Raw genomic sequence first — 12,760 nt, forward strand, 5'->3', positions numbered from 1 at the left:
CTATTTCTTTTCATTTCTTTTTCTTAAAAGATATATTTATTTATTTTAGAGAGAGAGAGAGCATGGAGGGAGGGGGAGAGGGAGAGACATGTCCTATTCAATTTGATCTTCTTGTGTTTGCTACTGATGTACAGTTCATTTTTCTCAAGTGTCTGGTAATTCTTGTGGTTCACTTATATTTTTGAATGAAAGTTAGGATGACTAATATGGGGCTAATGGCATACATATATTTTCCCCAACATGCCTTTCCCTGACTGGGGAGCTGATGGTGATGCCTGTGTCAACATCCAGGCTTTGTTTTCTGATGCAAAGGCAGAGGTAGGCAAGAGGGCTGGGTCTGACCCCGCCCCAGACCAGGAGCTTGGCCCCATCTGCACTGATCACTTATTTCCTTTAAGATCACTTTCTTGATTTCAGCCTGGGGCAAACACTGAATGTGTCAGTTGTTTTAACTGATGTAGTGAGAGGCGATGCGGTGGCCATGTGAGACAGATTTCCAATTCATCTGAGTTAGCCCCTCAGTCATGTGATTTCAGGCTTTGGGGTCTCTCTGGGACTCTGGAGGGAAGAACACATCTCTCCACAGCTGCCTTATCCAGTCACTGTGTTCCAGCTACAGCCTTTTCCACTATTATCCATCAACTCCAGGCCATGGACTCTCCCTCTTCCAGAAAGCCACCAGAGAGTAGGTATCACTCGTCCTGTTCACAGTATATTTTGGCTTGGTCCTATTTTATGCTTTTTCACTGTTATTTCAGTAGAATTTGAAAGAAGAAGGTTGGTAGGTGCCAGGACTCAGCTCACTCCTCTTTTAAAACAGGATGCATTGCTACCCATTGCATTTTCTTGACCCCTTAATATTCAGGATAAGAATCACTCTGTTGTGTTATAATACATTCCCCTCCCCACCCCCAAACTCTAAGCAGTTAAGAATATTTCTTCTTAAACTGTTACTGGTTTGAATTCTTGTGATTATAGTTTTCATTTATGGTCCTCATTTTTGCCTTATTGACACTCTCATGGTGCTGCTCTGAATTATACTCTTTTCTTCTAATTGGCTCTTTCTGATATAAAAAGTAGATTATCCAACAAGCAAGAATTAATAAACTTTGAGGGTGTTTTGAGAGACACTCCTTTTGGCAACATGTATAAACTTAGGGCGTGAATTTCGTGACATCTCTGTGATTGGTTTAAGGCCATTTATCATTAGTGATTTTGGTCTATCTTCAGATAGTTGAATGCTGCTGGATAAACTAAACTCTGACCAAGTAGCATAGATTTGTTATTTTCATTAGAGCTCTATTTAAATTCCCAATGTCAATACTAATCTGTTTTTCTCTTAGCCATCACTGCCTGTCAGTGAATCATAATTCAATTCATCATGAGTAAGTTTTTCACATAAAGACCTTTCATAATCAAGATGCAATTTTATACTTAAGTTACCATTAGTCAACAATTTATTTATTAATATGAATTCAATACCAAATTTACCAATTGTTTTCTTCTTGTCTTGAGTTGTAACACAGATAATGGGGACCCTAAAAGAAGCTCACAAATTGTGAAAGCATTACTATAGGACTCAGCACAATCATTTCATAGGAAGAAAATTTATTTCACGTTGTGAATGCAAATTTTAGTAATAATGGTGTTGAACTTACTTTTCTAGGACTGTTTCCAAAGTGTTATTTCAACTACTCAAGATAAAACACATTATTTATCAGGGTGTACTATTTCAAAATGTCACAGGTGAGAAACACATGCCAAAAAATAACACAACTGTTTAGTTTCATTAGTCACAAGTGAATGGATGGATGAATGGTGGATATGTCATGATTTCAAGTATGCATAATATTTCTACGAAGATGTCCAAGTCTCAGTGATAATCAGAAATGGGTATTGCTATGGGGATATCCTAGGTGAGTCAGGGAACCATCTCTGGGGGCCCAGTGGGCTCACTAAGCCTACTCTACAGACTTAAAACAACAAAAGCTGTAAAGCAAATGCCATCTCTGTTTGGGAGGAAATTAAGGGGCTGTTTTGACAGATAATCTGGAAAGTACATCTATGGATGAAGATTGTTCCTAACCATTTTAAGTAAGGGAGCACTGTTGGGGAATAGAGATTATGCCCAATGATCAAGAGGTTAGAAAGAGCTAGCAGTTTCAGAGAGAAGAAACTTCTCTTGATAGCTTTAGTGTTGCTTTGAGTATTTGATAGCTTTAGTGCATATTGTGGGTTGGAAACAAGTAAGTAAAGAAACCAATCCCTGAAGACAAGTTCAATGTTTTCAAGTTAATCTGAACAGTGATATAGTAACTCTGTAGAGTAAAAATTTGTAAAACCACTTTTATTCTATTATATGAATACCAATCTCTTTTTGGCCTAATAATTATAGCTGTGTAGATCTAATAATTTAGTGAATGATTCAGATCCAGCCCAGTATGATCAGACATCATAACCAAAAAATAAACAAAGAAGAAATTTCCTGGGTCATATGTCTAAACTCTAAAGAGAAAAAGATGGCAGTCATACAAGATAGGAAAAACAGATTCTTCTTTCTTAGCACTTTTCTTTTTGGTCATGGAAACACGTTTTAAGGGCAAGGGATATATGTTGAGTTTTAAACCTGGAAGAGGCCATCAAGCTCTTTCATTTCTAGACTTAGAAGTGGCCCTGTGATTTGCCCAAGGGCCAACAGTTACCTTGTATCCAGCCTGCTTTATTAATCAGTGGGTGATTTAGTGTGCTCTGTTCATAATTCCCACTTGCAGCTACTTAGAAATATTTTTAGAGTTCACATCTTTTATGCCATGAGACTAGCCAAGAAGAACAATTCTTAGTTTGCTCAGCCACATTAGCTGAAATCTTGCCAGGTTTTTTTTTTTTTTTTTTTCGGGAAACACATAATAGTTGGGTCACATCAGGTAGATCCTTGTGAAGAGATGATTAATAGTTTCAGAGTTTGAAAAAACAACGCAAAGCTAAGCCTTTCCCCTCCTTCACCTCATATCAGCTACTCCATGCGTGTATCCTGTTGGACTTCTCAGTTTCGAGGAATTCACATTGTCTTTGGTTGTATCCAGGAACATGAAGGTAGACCAAGCCAACATGGGGCCAATTTTATCTTGTGTTCACCAACTAAGTTAATAGCATTTGCCATTTACTGAATCTTTAGTATGAAATACTGTCTACAGGTGAGAAGCTCAGTGTTGATCTGCTTCAGCTGATATCTATTGAGCATCTTATACAATGTTGTCACTGCAGTTAGCATCAAGCAAGCCTTCTAGAAAGTGTCAGTTATTTTGATATCAACTGGGATTCAGACGTGCTGGTAGTATCTTTTCCTTCTGGGAGGTAATGATTAGTTGGTAATGCTATCCTCTCTCCAGAGATGAACTTTCTCCCCATGAAACATCACCTGCACAAGGGTTAGGCCAGCTGTCTGGTGTATGTAATGGGTTTGGAATACATGTTCAAGAAACCAGCCTTTTAGAAATCCCCCTACCACTGCAACTAGGGTAGGGTTAGCTTATAAAACTGTTTGGTTATACTCTTTTGGGATTTGACCCTGCTTATTTGGGTTTAGATGGGAGTTTTCAAGCAGTTCGTAGTCATCCTGCATGTTAGGGAGACTTTGCCTCATGTCCCGGGTAACCTTTTGGATCTGAATGCCGGTACTGTTCTTTGGAGAAACCCTCTGGCCCCGGTATGCCTGGGCCTGACGTTTACAGATACCAAACTTGCTGAGCAGGATAAATACATCCCTCTGGAAGGCCTTTGTGAAAATAGCATAGAGAAATGGATTGGCACAAGAGTTAAGTGGATAGAAGAGAACCAGCAAGATTTTGGAGTTGGTAACTGTGATGAGAGGCTTGTTCACCAGTGCCGACAAAGCATAGAATGATATTGGGGCCATGCACATGAAGTCAGTGAAGATCAACACAGCCATCCTTTTGGCAATTTTGGTGTCTTTGTCCCCCGGGTTGTACTGGGGATTTCGGACTGTGATGTAGATCTTCACGTAACAGGAGCAGACAATAATAAATGCAACTATGTTGAGCATCAGAACAAGGATAATATATGCCAGGGAAAGAGGTGTCTCAGTATCCATGGGCAGACAGATGCTGACTTTGGCATAGCTGCTTATTCCCACCAAAGGGAGCAGGGCGAGCAGGAAGCAGCAAACCCAGCCCCCAACCATGATGGCATACGCATGCCTGAGACGGATCTTCCGGTCCAGGCGCATGGCAAAGGTAATGGCATACCAGCGCTCCAGGGTGATGACTGTCAGTGTATACACTGACAATTCACTGGCAAAGACAGTGAAGAAGCCAGCTGTGTTACATCCAGGGCCTGTCTGCCAGTCGATGGCGTGGTTGTAGTACTCAGAATGAGTGTAGAGGTCTACAGAGGCGATGAGGAGCAGATACATCCCCATGCAGAAATCTGCAAAGGCCAAGTTGCACATGAGAAAGCGTGGGACAGTGAGTTTGTAGTGGCTGGTGAGGAGGACTATCAGGACAAAGACATTGCCCAGGAGAGCCAGGAGACTCACAAACCACACCACGATTCTCAGGAACTTATAGCCCATTATGTCTTCGCAGGGGTTGAACTCATCTGACTTGGGGGTACACACCATGTCTTCATTGCCCCCACATACAGTGTAGTCATAATGGCTATCAAAGGCCTGTAGGGTCTCTTCCTGTGGATTTTTTAGCTCCTGGCCAAAACCGAGGATCTCATCTTCTTGTTCTTCAAGGAAGACATAATAATGAGAGTTGCTGTGGGTATCCTGGAACTTAGAGTTGTCCTTGTATCCGGCATGGCTGTCACCCAAATACTCTTCATACTCCTGGTCAAAGGGGCCATTCAAAGCATTCACAGATTTTCTCTGACGCAAGCTCCGAATACTGCTCTCATTACACATTAAGGACTCAAGGATTCTGCAAGGCACAGAAATAAGTCACTGCTTGCTGAAAGCCCCTAATGGTCCCCACAACACTTAGTATAATATGTGGACTTCCTGAGATCTCCATGATCTGACAAGATTCTACATGATCTAGTCAGACCTGTTTCTCCTACATCATTTCCTATTACCCACCTCACCCCACTCAAGTGTCCCTTTCTTAGAGAGGTCTTCCCTGATCTCTCTAAATAAATTGTCCTACCTTATGTTTATTTCTTTTATAGTAATATCTGGTATCTTCCTGTATGCTTCCCCTACTAGAATGTGAACAAAATGCAAGAGGGCAACCTATTCATTGCTATGGGATAGGACAGTGCCAAGCACATAGTAAGTGCTTAGTAAATATTTATCAAACATGAATAAATGTACACTAGGATGTAGACATGCTCATGGAAGTGAGATTTAGTTTTTCCCTAGTCCCCCATACTGACATCACAAGGGATTCTTTAACTTGCTTCAGCTGCTGAAGTATTGATTTATCTGTTGTGCTCTGGTTCAAATGCCCCATGGACTGCATATTCCAACCTTTTTGGAGGCTAATGAGAAATCTGGGCCCTGACCTTGAGGTCCTCTCTAGACCTCCTACCCATCCCTTGTCCTTTCTTTGCCAGGGCCACATGGTGTCAGTATCAAGCCTCCTCGATGGCTCCTATCACCCCCCTGTATCCTGCTTCTGTCTTTCTGCAGGTGTCACACCCATACTGGCCTTCTTTGCAGAGCCATTGAATTTTCCCTTTTGCTTCTGCCCGGACAACTAGGTCTCAGTTTATTTCTGGTGCAAAAATGAGTAAGAAAGTCAGCCAGTAGATATTGTATAGACATGGAGAAGAAGTGAATACATGAGAAATGAAGGTGGTGTTAGGACAACAGGATTACATGAGACGCAAGGGGGGAATAAAGTAGAGGCAAAGTGTACATGAAGACAAGATACAGAGAAAGCATGGAGAGAAGGCTGTCCCTCCTTTGCAGCTTGCAGGCAGTCTGATAATAAAATAACTCTTAAAGCAGCTGATATTTATTGAGAATTTAACACATTCCAGGTCATTGCAGTAGGTGTTTTCTGTTCAGTTTCTCATTTAATCTTCTCAAAACCTCTGTGAATGATAGCATTACAATTGCCCTTCACAGAGGGCCGGGGAATTTAAGTAAGGAGGCTGGAATAACACAACTAGAAAGTGGCAGAGCTTGGGTACAAAGCCATCTGAGTCCAAAGCCCACACACAGGCATCCAGAAAGCTGTGACATTATCGAAGTCTTAATTGCTTGTGTTTCTAAGTTTGTCCTCATAGTTGTGGCATCTAGTATGTGTTGAGGACCTAATATGTGTTGAACCTGGAGAGTAGGAATCATGTTGTATAATCTCTACAAGATTCTACAAGATCCCTACCGCTCCCTGCTATGATGCAGTGACCTTGGTCTTACTTCTCATCTGCAGTCACTTTAAGTCTACAGGGACATTGTGTCCTATGGAGTTTATGTTTCTTATGGATGCTTCAGTTCTTTCTGCCTGGCTTTTAGACCACGAACTTTCCCCAAACCCAGAAATTACTTCAACTTCCACCGAGACCTCTTGTCACTTTTTCCAGACACCTGCCATTTACCCTCTGATTTTCTTCTGATTCTTAAAAGCACAGCAGTGGCTTGGATATGAAAGGTCAGCCCGTGTAAGGTGAAGGACACTCAAGGAAAGTGGAAGCTTCTTTAGAGTCCACGTGTTTCTTGCGATCAGTTCCTTCAGGTTCTCCAGGCCTTTGGATGGCAGGGCAGTGACGCTGGTGTAAGAGACGTCCCTGGGAAGGAGAGAACACAGACGTGGTGAGCGGCCAGAGCCTTCTACTTCGTGACCAGAAGGTCAAGTGGGCCTGAGCTTGATAGGGGCTTGCTCCTTTCTGCTCTTGAACATAGACTCAGTTCTTTAGATACTGCCACTGGTCTAAGGGGGAATATTTGACTTCCACGTTCCTATGTTACAATGGACTCCCCATTTTTATTCCTTGGGATTCCAGTATGGTTCAGTACAAATAATAGTTTAGCAGACATACTGTTTTACTCATTGCAATAAATGCAAGCTCTTGGAATCAGAGACAGATAACAATTTTACTCCAGAAAATTACATCATGTAACTACTAAAGGGTCTCCAGACACAAGAGAAATAAATTTGAACAGGCTTAGAGGGGCCTGAATTGTTCTCAGTCTCTTTGGGGACTAGGGATTTAGGATTAATAAGCTGCTCACTGATACGGACCAAAACAAGCATCATGGAAGTCTAATGAACTTGGAATCATACCAGTTACATGGTGAATTCATGACTGAGAACAAACTCCCCAGAGTTTCTTTAGAAGGCTGTAAATGTATTTCATGGAAAGAAAACTCCAATATTTATATTAACAATCTGAGTTTATTTAGGTTATTAATCTGAGAATTGAGATTCAAGTTACTTCCAAAAACAATGGGAAGGGTGGTGAAGCTGGGGGCACAGACATTAGTGTTAGTTACTAAAGTAAAATTAATTCACATTGCAGTGTGGTATTTCCTGTTCTTAGTCCCCAAAAATACAGGTTATAGGTCTTGCTCCATCATTTTTAAAAATAATTTTTATTATTTGCTCCATCATTTTTACTTGCACTGAATAATAGCTTGAATAATCATGAATAGTTAACCTAGCCTCTCTCATTTTATATTTTATCAATTAAAATATTCACTACATAATCTTATATTTTATGTATTTTATAATGTTTTACATTTCTTAAAAGATAATTTATTTTAGAGAGGTGGGAGGGGGAGAGGGAGAGGAGAAGAAGCTGACCCCCTGCTGAGCATGGAGCCCAATGACAATGTGGGCCTCTGTCTCACGACCCTGACATTGTGACCTGAGCTGAAATCGAGTCTGACGCTTAACTGACTGAGCTACCCGGTTGCCCCACTTTACAGTTTTTTAATAATTACATTTTAAAATGTTTAGTATAATTAGTAGTATCTTATTAGCAAGAACATTCCAAGAGTTACAGCTTCTTCCTCCATATCGTAATTTGATTTAGCTGGGATTTACATTCTCGGGGTTCAAGGCTGCTAGAATTTGCTAGTCATTTTTTATCAGCATGAAGTTCTCATATTAAGCCCATTCTAACTATAGACTTGTGATTCTCAGGGAATTCTTTTGCTATTCTGTACTCATAAGTACATTTGGAAAATTGGCATAAATGAACAACTTTGGTGTAGTTGCTGAGAGCTGAGGGATTTTGGAGCCAGCCATAAATGCAACTGGGAAGTAAATGAAGCTAGATGTTGGTTTCCTGCTTGAACTGTCCTTTTGACTCAGCATTTTCTCTTTTAGCTCTGCTGTCTTCGAAGGGTTGCCATCTTTCTGCCTTTAGCTTTCTGAAAGCAACTTACGTGTCTTTATCCAAGAATGCTTTCATGTCAGTGAAACAAGAGAGCATCTCTTGGCTCAAAATGAGCTCAAAATGCTTTGCTGTCTGTTGCACACACTGATTACGTGCCTTCATCTGAAAGAGTTTATCCTTCCAAGTACTGTGTTTGCATTTTAATAGACATTTCTTGAAAAAACACTTTAGGAACCATCCCAGTTACTAAGTGGCAAAACACCCCAAAACTAAGTGACATCAAACAACAATCTTTTTATTATTAGCATAGCTTTTGTCAGGAATTTGAATTTGTCCAGAATTAGATCAGGGCGTGGCAAGGACGGCTTGTCTCTGCTCCGTGATGTCTGGGGCTCGGCCCAGAAGACTTGAAGGCTAAGGCAAATCAGTGACTAGGGCTGATACTATCCGCAGACTCCTTCGCTTGTGTGTCTGGGCCAGAGCTGAGATGACTCAAAGCTCAGCTCAGTTGGGACTGTTAATGTGGCTTCTCCATGGCTTGGGCATCTCATATTATGGCAGTCAAGTTCTGAGAAGGGGGCGTTTTGAGAAGAAGCATCTGGGGAGTTCCAAGAGAACTGGTAGATTTAAAGGCAGGGAACATATAACCCATCTCACAATGGGAGGAGTGTCAAAGAATTTGGGGCCTTATTTTAAAAGGGCAATAGTGATCGATGTGGTGGAGATAGATAGCACTGAGGCAGATATTTGGTGAAAGCTGGGAATTTACCACTCTGCAAATCAGTGTTTCTTGTGGTGCCTGGACCAGCATCAGAATAACCTGCAATACAGACTCCTGAGCCACATCCAAAACCACGTGGATTATAATCTCTGATGGTGGGGCCCGGGAGTCTACATTAAGATGCTCTCTAGGTAATTTAGAATCTCACTACAATTCTCAGAACATTTTTATGAAGCAGGTGGTTATTATAACTGAGATGAAGAAAAGGAGGCATGTTAGATCCAAAAAGATTCAGCAAACCAAGGGGGGAGCCATAACTGTAATTTGGAGCTGGAGTTTGCGGTTAGTGTCCTAGGAACTTTCTCTACCCATTCTCGTCAGGTCTCTGGAGTCTTTTCTGAACACAGATCCAGGTGCAACAATCCTCCAGGGACTCGTTAGGACTCTGGGAGGGAGGAACTAATTCCATGGTTTGTCTGAGTGTCTGTAACAAACGTATCACAGGTGGCCTCCAGTTGGGTCCCAGTGGAGCTGAATTGGGAGATGGCTTAGACGGGCATGGAGAAAAGCAGTGTTGGAAAATGTGTGTAAAACTTATGATAGAGACACCAGTAACATAATGAGAACTTGGCAGATAGTAGGTATTCAATGAATGTCAATTCTTTTCTTACCCAATCTAGAGTTTTCTTAGCCCAAGTCAGAAGCAATTAACCCGGCAAATACAGCTTATTTGACGTCTTGTCCTGTATGCCTCATAGGCAACTCCAACTTAACAGGTCCATCCCAAACTTAGCTTTTAATCTTCCATCCCCACCCAACCTCCTCCATTTAATCTAGGAAGAAAACACACACACACACACACACACACCACCTCTCTTCCCCTAAATCCCAAATTCATGTAATTGCAGCTCCAGTCCAAGCTCCCATCATCTCTTGGTGCAATAGCTTTCTTGACTACCCTTCTTCCCTTCCAGTGTACCCTCCACACAGCAGTCAGAGTAGTCAGACATAGCATAGGGGATGAATAAGGTCTCCCTCCTGCTGAAAACCTTTGAATGACTTCCCAATGTACCATGAATAACATTTACTCTTCCTACCATGTCCTTTAATGTCCTGAAGATCTGGCCCTTGCCTACATCTCCAAGATCATCTCAAGGGCCTAAAGCCACTTACAGCCCCAACTGGAATCAATCTGGAGCCATCTCACTCCCTGCTGGCGTGAGACACTTGATGTAGCTCTAATCCATTAGGTCTGCTGTTAACCTAAAGTGCTCCTGAGCTGCTGCCCTTTCCAGATGCTGGCTGCTCCACTCATGCTACTTTGGTAATTTCCCCTCCTTTTTGGGATTTAACTTCTCTTGCAGAGATCTACAATTTTATTTTATTTTATTTTTAAATATTTTATTTATTTATTTGACAGAGATCACAAGTAGGCAGAGAGGCAGGCAGAGAGAGGGCGGAGGAAGCAGTCACCCTGCTGAGCAGGGAGCCTGATGTGGAGCACCATCCCAGGACCCCAAGATTATGACCTGAGCCGAAGGCCGAGGCTTAACCCACTGAGCCACCCAGGTGCCCCAAGATCTACAGTTTTAATCAGAAAATCTGGCTGCTATCAGAAAGGAAGGTAGGAGTTCCTTTACACTTGAGAATGGTTGTAGTGCTGCCTCTCCACGCAAAAAATCCCAAATGGAGTGATTCTTTCCTCCAAGCCTACTGGTGTTAAGTCCTATTTTCTCTCCACCATCTTCTGGGACTTGTATTCTCATGGAGTCTCTCTTGCCCTTGCCCTATAGTTGTGCCATGAATGTCTACAGTAAGATGCATTTGAACTATACCCTCTAATCCGATAGATGTTAGCTTAGCTATTTTTATGTCTGTAACTGTCCACAGTCTCACAGTTCTCCTTACTACTACCTTAATTTAGGTCTGAATTACATTTCACCTAAGCTGCACAAAAACTTCCTGATTGGTCTTAGAACCCACCTTCAGACTTCGGACAGAAGTTCTTTCTAAAACTTGGATCTCATTGCATAGCTTTCCAGCTTGAAACCATGGTTCCTCCAATGTCTACACAATGTATGTCAAGCTTCTTAGAAGAGTATTCTTTGTCCCCAGTGGGAATGTCTTCCTGAATCTTGTGTAATGTTCTTGATTTTTTCCATTTCACTGGAGCACATTTTTGAGTAAATTCTTAGAAAGGCTACATATGAGGGAGATACTTTCTGCATCTTCGCATGTCTGAAGATGACTTTTTCTACCTTTAGATTCTGTTGATACCTTACCTGGCTATAAAATTTGGGGTGGCAAATAGTTTTTGTCCAGAATTCTAAAGGCTTTACCAAATTCTAGCACTCATTGTAGCTTTTCCTAAGACTGATACGATTTTTGATCTTCGACTTGTATTTATTCACTGGAAGCTTTTATGGCTCTCTCTCTCTTTCTCGCTCTCACTCTCTCTCTAATTTCAAGGTTTCCTGAGATATAATTGATGTATAACACATGTAGGTTTGCAACGTGCAACATGATGATTTGGCACATGTCTATTTTGTGAACTGATTACATGGCACTCTCTTTGTTCCTAGTGTGAGATTTCATGAAGGTATGCTTTGGTGTGGATCTTTTTGCACTTACTGTGCTGGCTCCTGGGCGTGGGGGTGAAACCATTAGTCTGGATGGATATGCTCTTTGGCTTTAGGAGAATTTTTGGTGTTCTTTCCCGAATAACTTACTCCTCTCATGTTCTTTGTTCCCTCTCTATAATTCCTAGTAAGTGAAAAAGAAACTTCCTATACTCATCAGATTTCTCTCCATTTTTTGTTTGTAATTTTTCCTGTTATTTCTTACTATTTTATTTTGAAGTAGTTTTTTTTTTTTAAGATTTTATTTATTTATTTGACAGAGAGCGATCGCAGGTAGGCAGAGAGAGAGAGAAGGAAGCAGGCTCCCTGTGGAGCAGAGAGCCAGATGTGGGGCTCGATCCCAGGACCCTGGGATCATGACCTGAGCCGAAGCCTGAGGCTTTAACCCACTGAGCCACCCATGTGCCCCTTAAGTAGTTTTTATACCCAATGTGGGGCTCAAAGTCACAACCTGAGATCAAGGGTCACATGCTCTATTGAGTCAGCCAGGTGCCCCTTCCCTATTACTTGTTTTGAGTCTAATGGTAGAATTCCTTGACTGTACCTTCTATCTCTTCTACTGAATTAAAAAAAAATTAACTGAAAATTTTTGTTTCCAGCTTTATCAAAGTATAACTGACAAATAAAAATTGTATAGATTTATGGTGCTCAATGTGGTGTTTGATAGATGTCTACATTTTGACATGATTACCACAATGAAAACTAATGAAAATACCTGTCACCTCACATAATTTTTTTTTCCTTATGATCGAGAACATTGAAGATCTACTCTCTTAGCAATTTCAGATATACAAAATAGTATTATTAACTGTAGTCACCATGCTGTACCTTAGATCCTCAGACTTTATTATTCATCCTGCATAACCGAAACTTTGCACCCTTTGATCAGTATCTCTCTATTGCCCCATCCCTCAAACCTGGTAACCACCAATCTACTCTCTCATGATGAGCTCAGCTGTTGTAGATTATGCATATAAGTGAGATCATGCAGTATTGCCTTTCTGTGCCTGGATTTGAATTTTTTAGTTTTAGTTTGAGGAAAGCTGGGACTCTGCCTGTTCTCTTCACTGCCATATTTTGGCACCTAGAC

The 12,760-nt window shown here is 41.3% G+C and overlaps 1 protein-coding gene across 1 annotated transcript in view; it reads right to left on the reverse strand.

Moving 5' to 3' along the window:
• Positions 1-2,451: 2,451 nt before the first annotated feature.
• The window catches only part of TSHR (thyroid stimulating hormone receptor), a 162,498-nt gene continuing 152,189 nt past the window's right edge, over positions 2,452-12,760 (reverse strand). The window contains exons 10-11 of the mRNA XM_059371324.1: positions 6,568-6,756; positions 2,452-4,943 (exon numbers count right to left, since the gene is read on the reverse strand). Coding sequence (XP_059227307.1) covers positions 3,530-4,943; positions 6,568-6,756 — 1,603 coding nt within the window. The 3' untranslated portion in view covers positions 2,452-3,529. The remainder of the gene's footprint in view (positions 4,944-6,567; positions 6,757-12,760) is intronic.

Source organism: Mustela nigripes, chromosome 13 (genome assembly GCF_022355385.1).
Source record: "Mustela nigripes isolate SB6536 chromosome 13, MUSNIG.SB6536, whole genome shotgun sequence".
In the NCBI taxonomy this organism is placed as follows: domain Eukaryota; kingdom Metazoa; phylum Chordata; class Mammalia; order Carnivora; family Mustelidae; genus Mustela; species Mustela nigripes.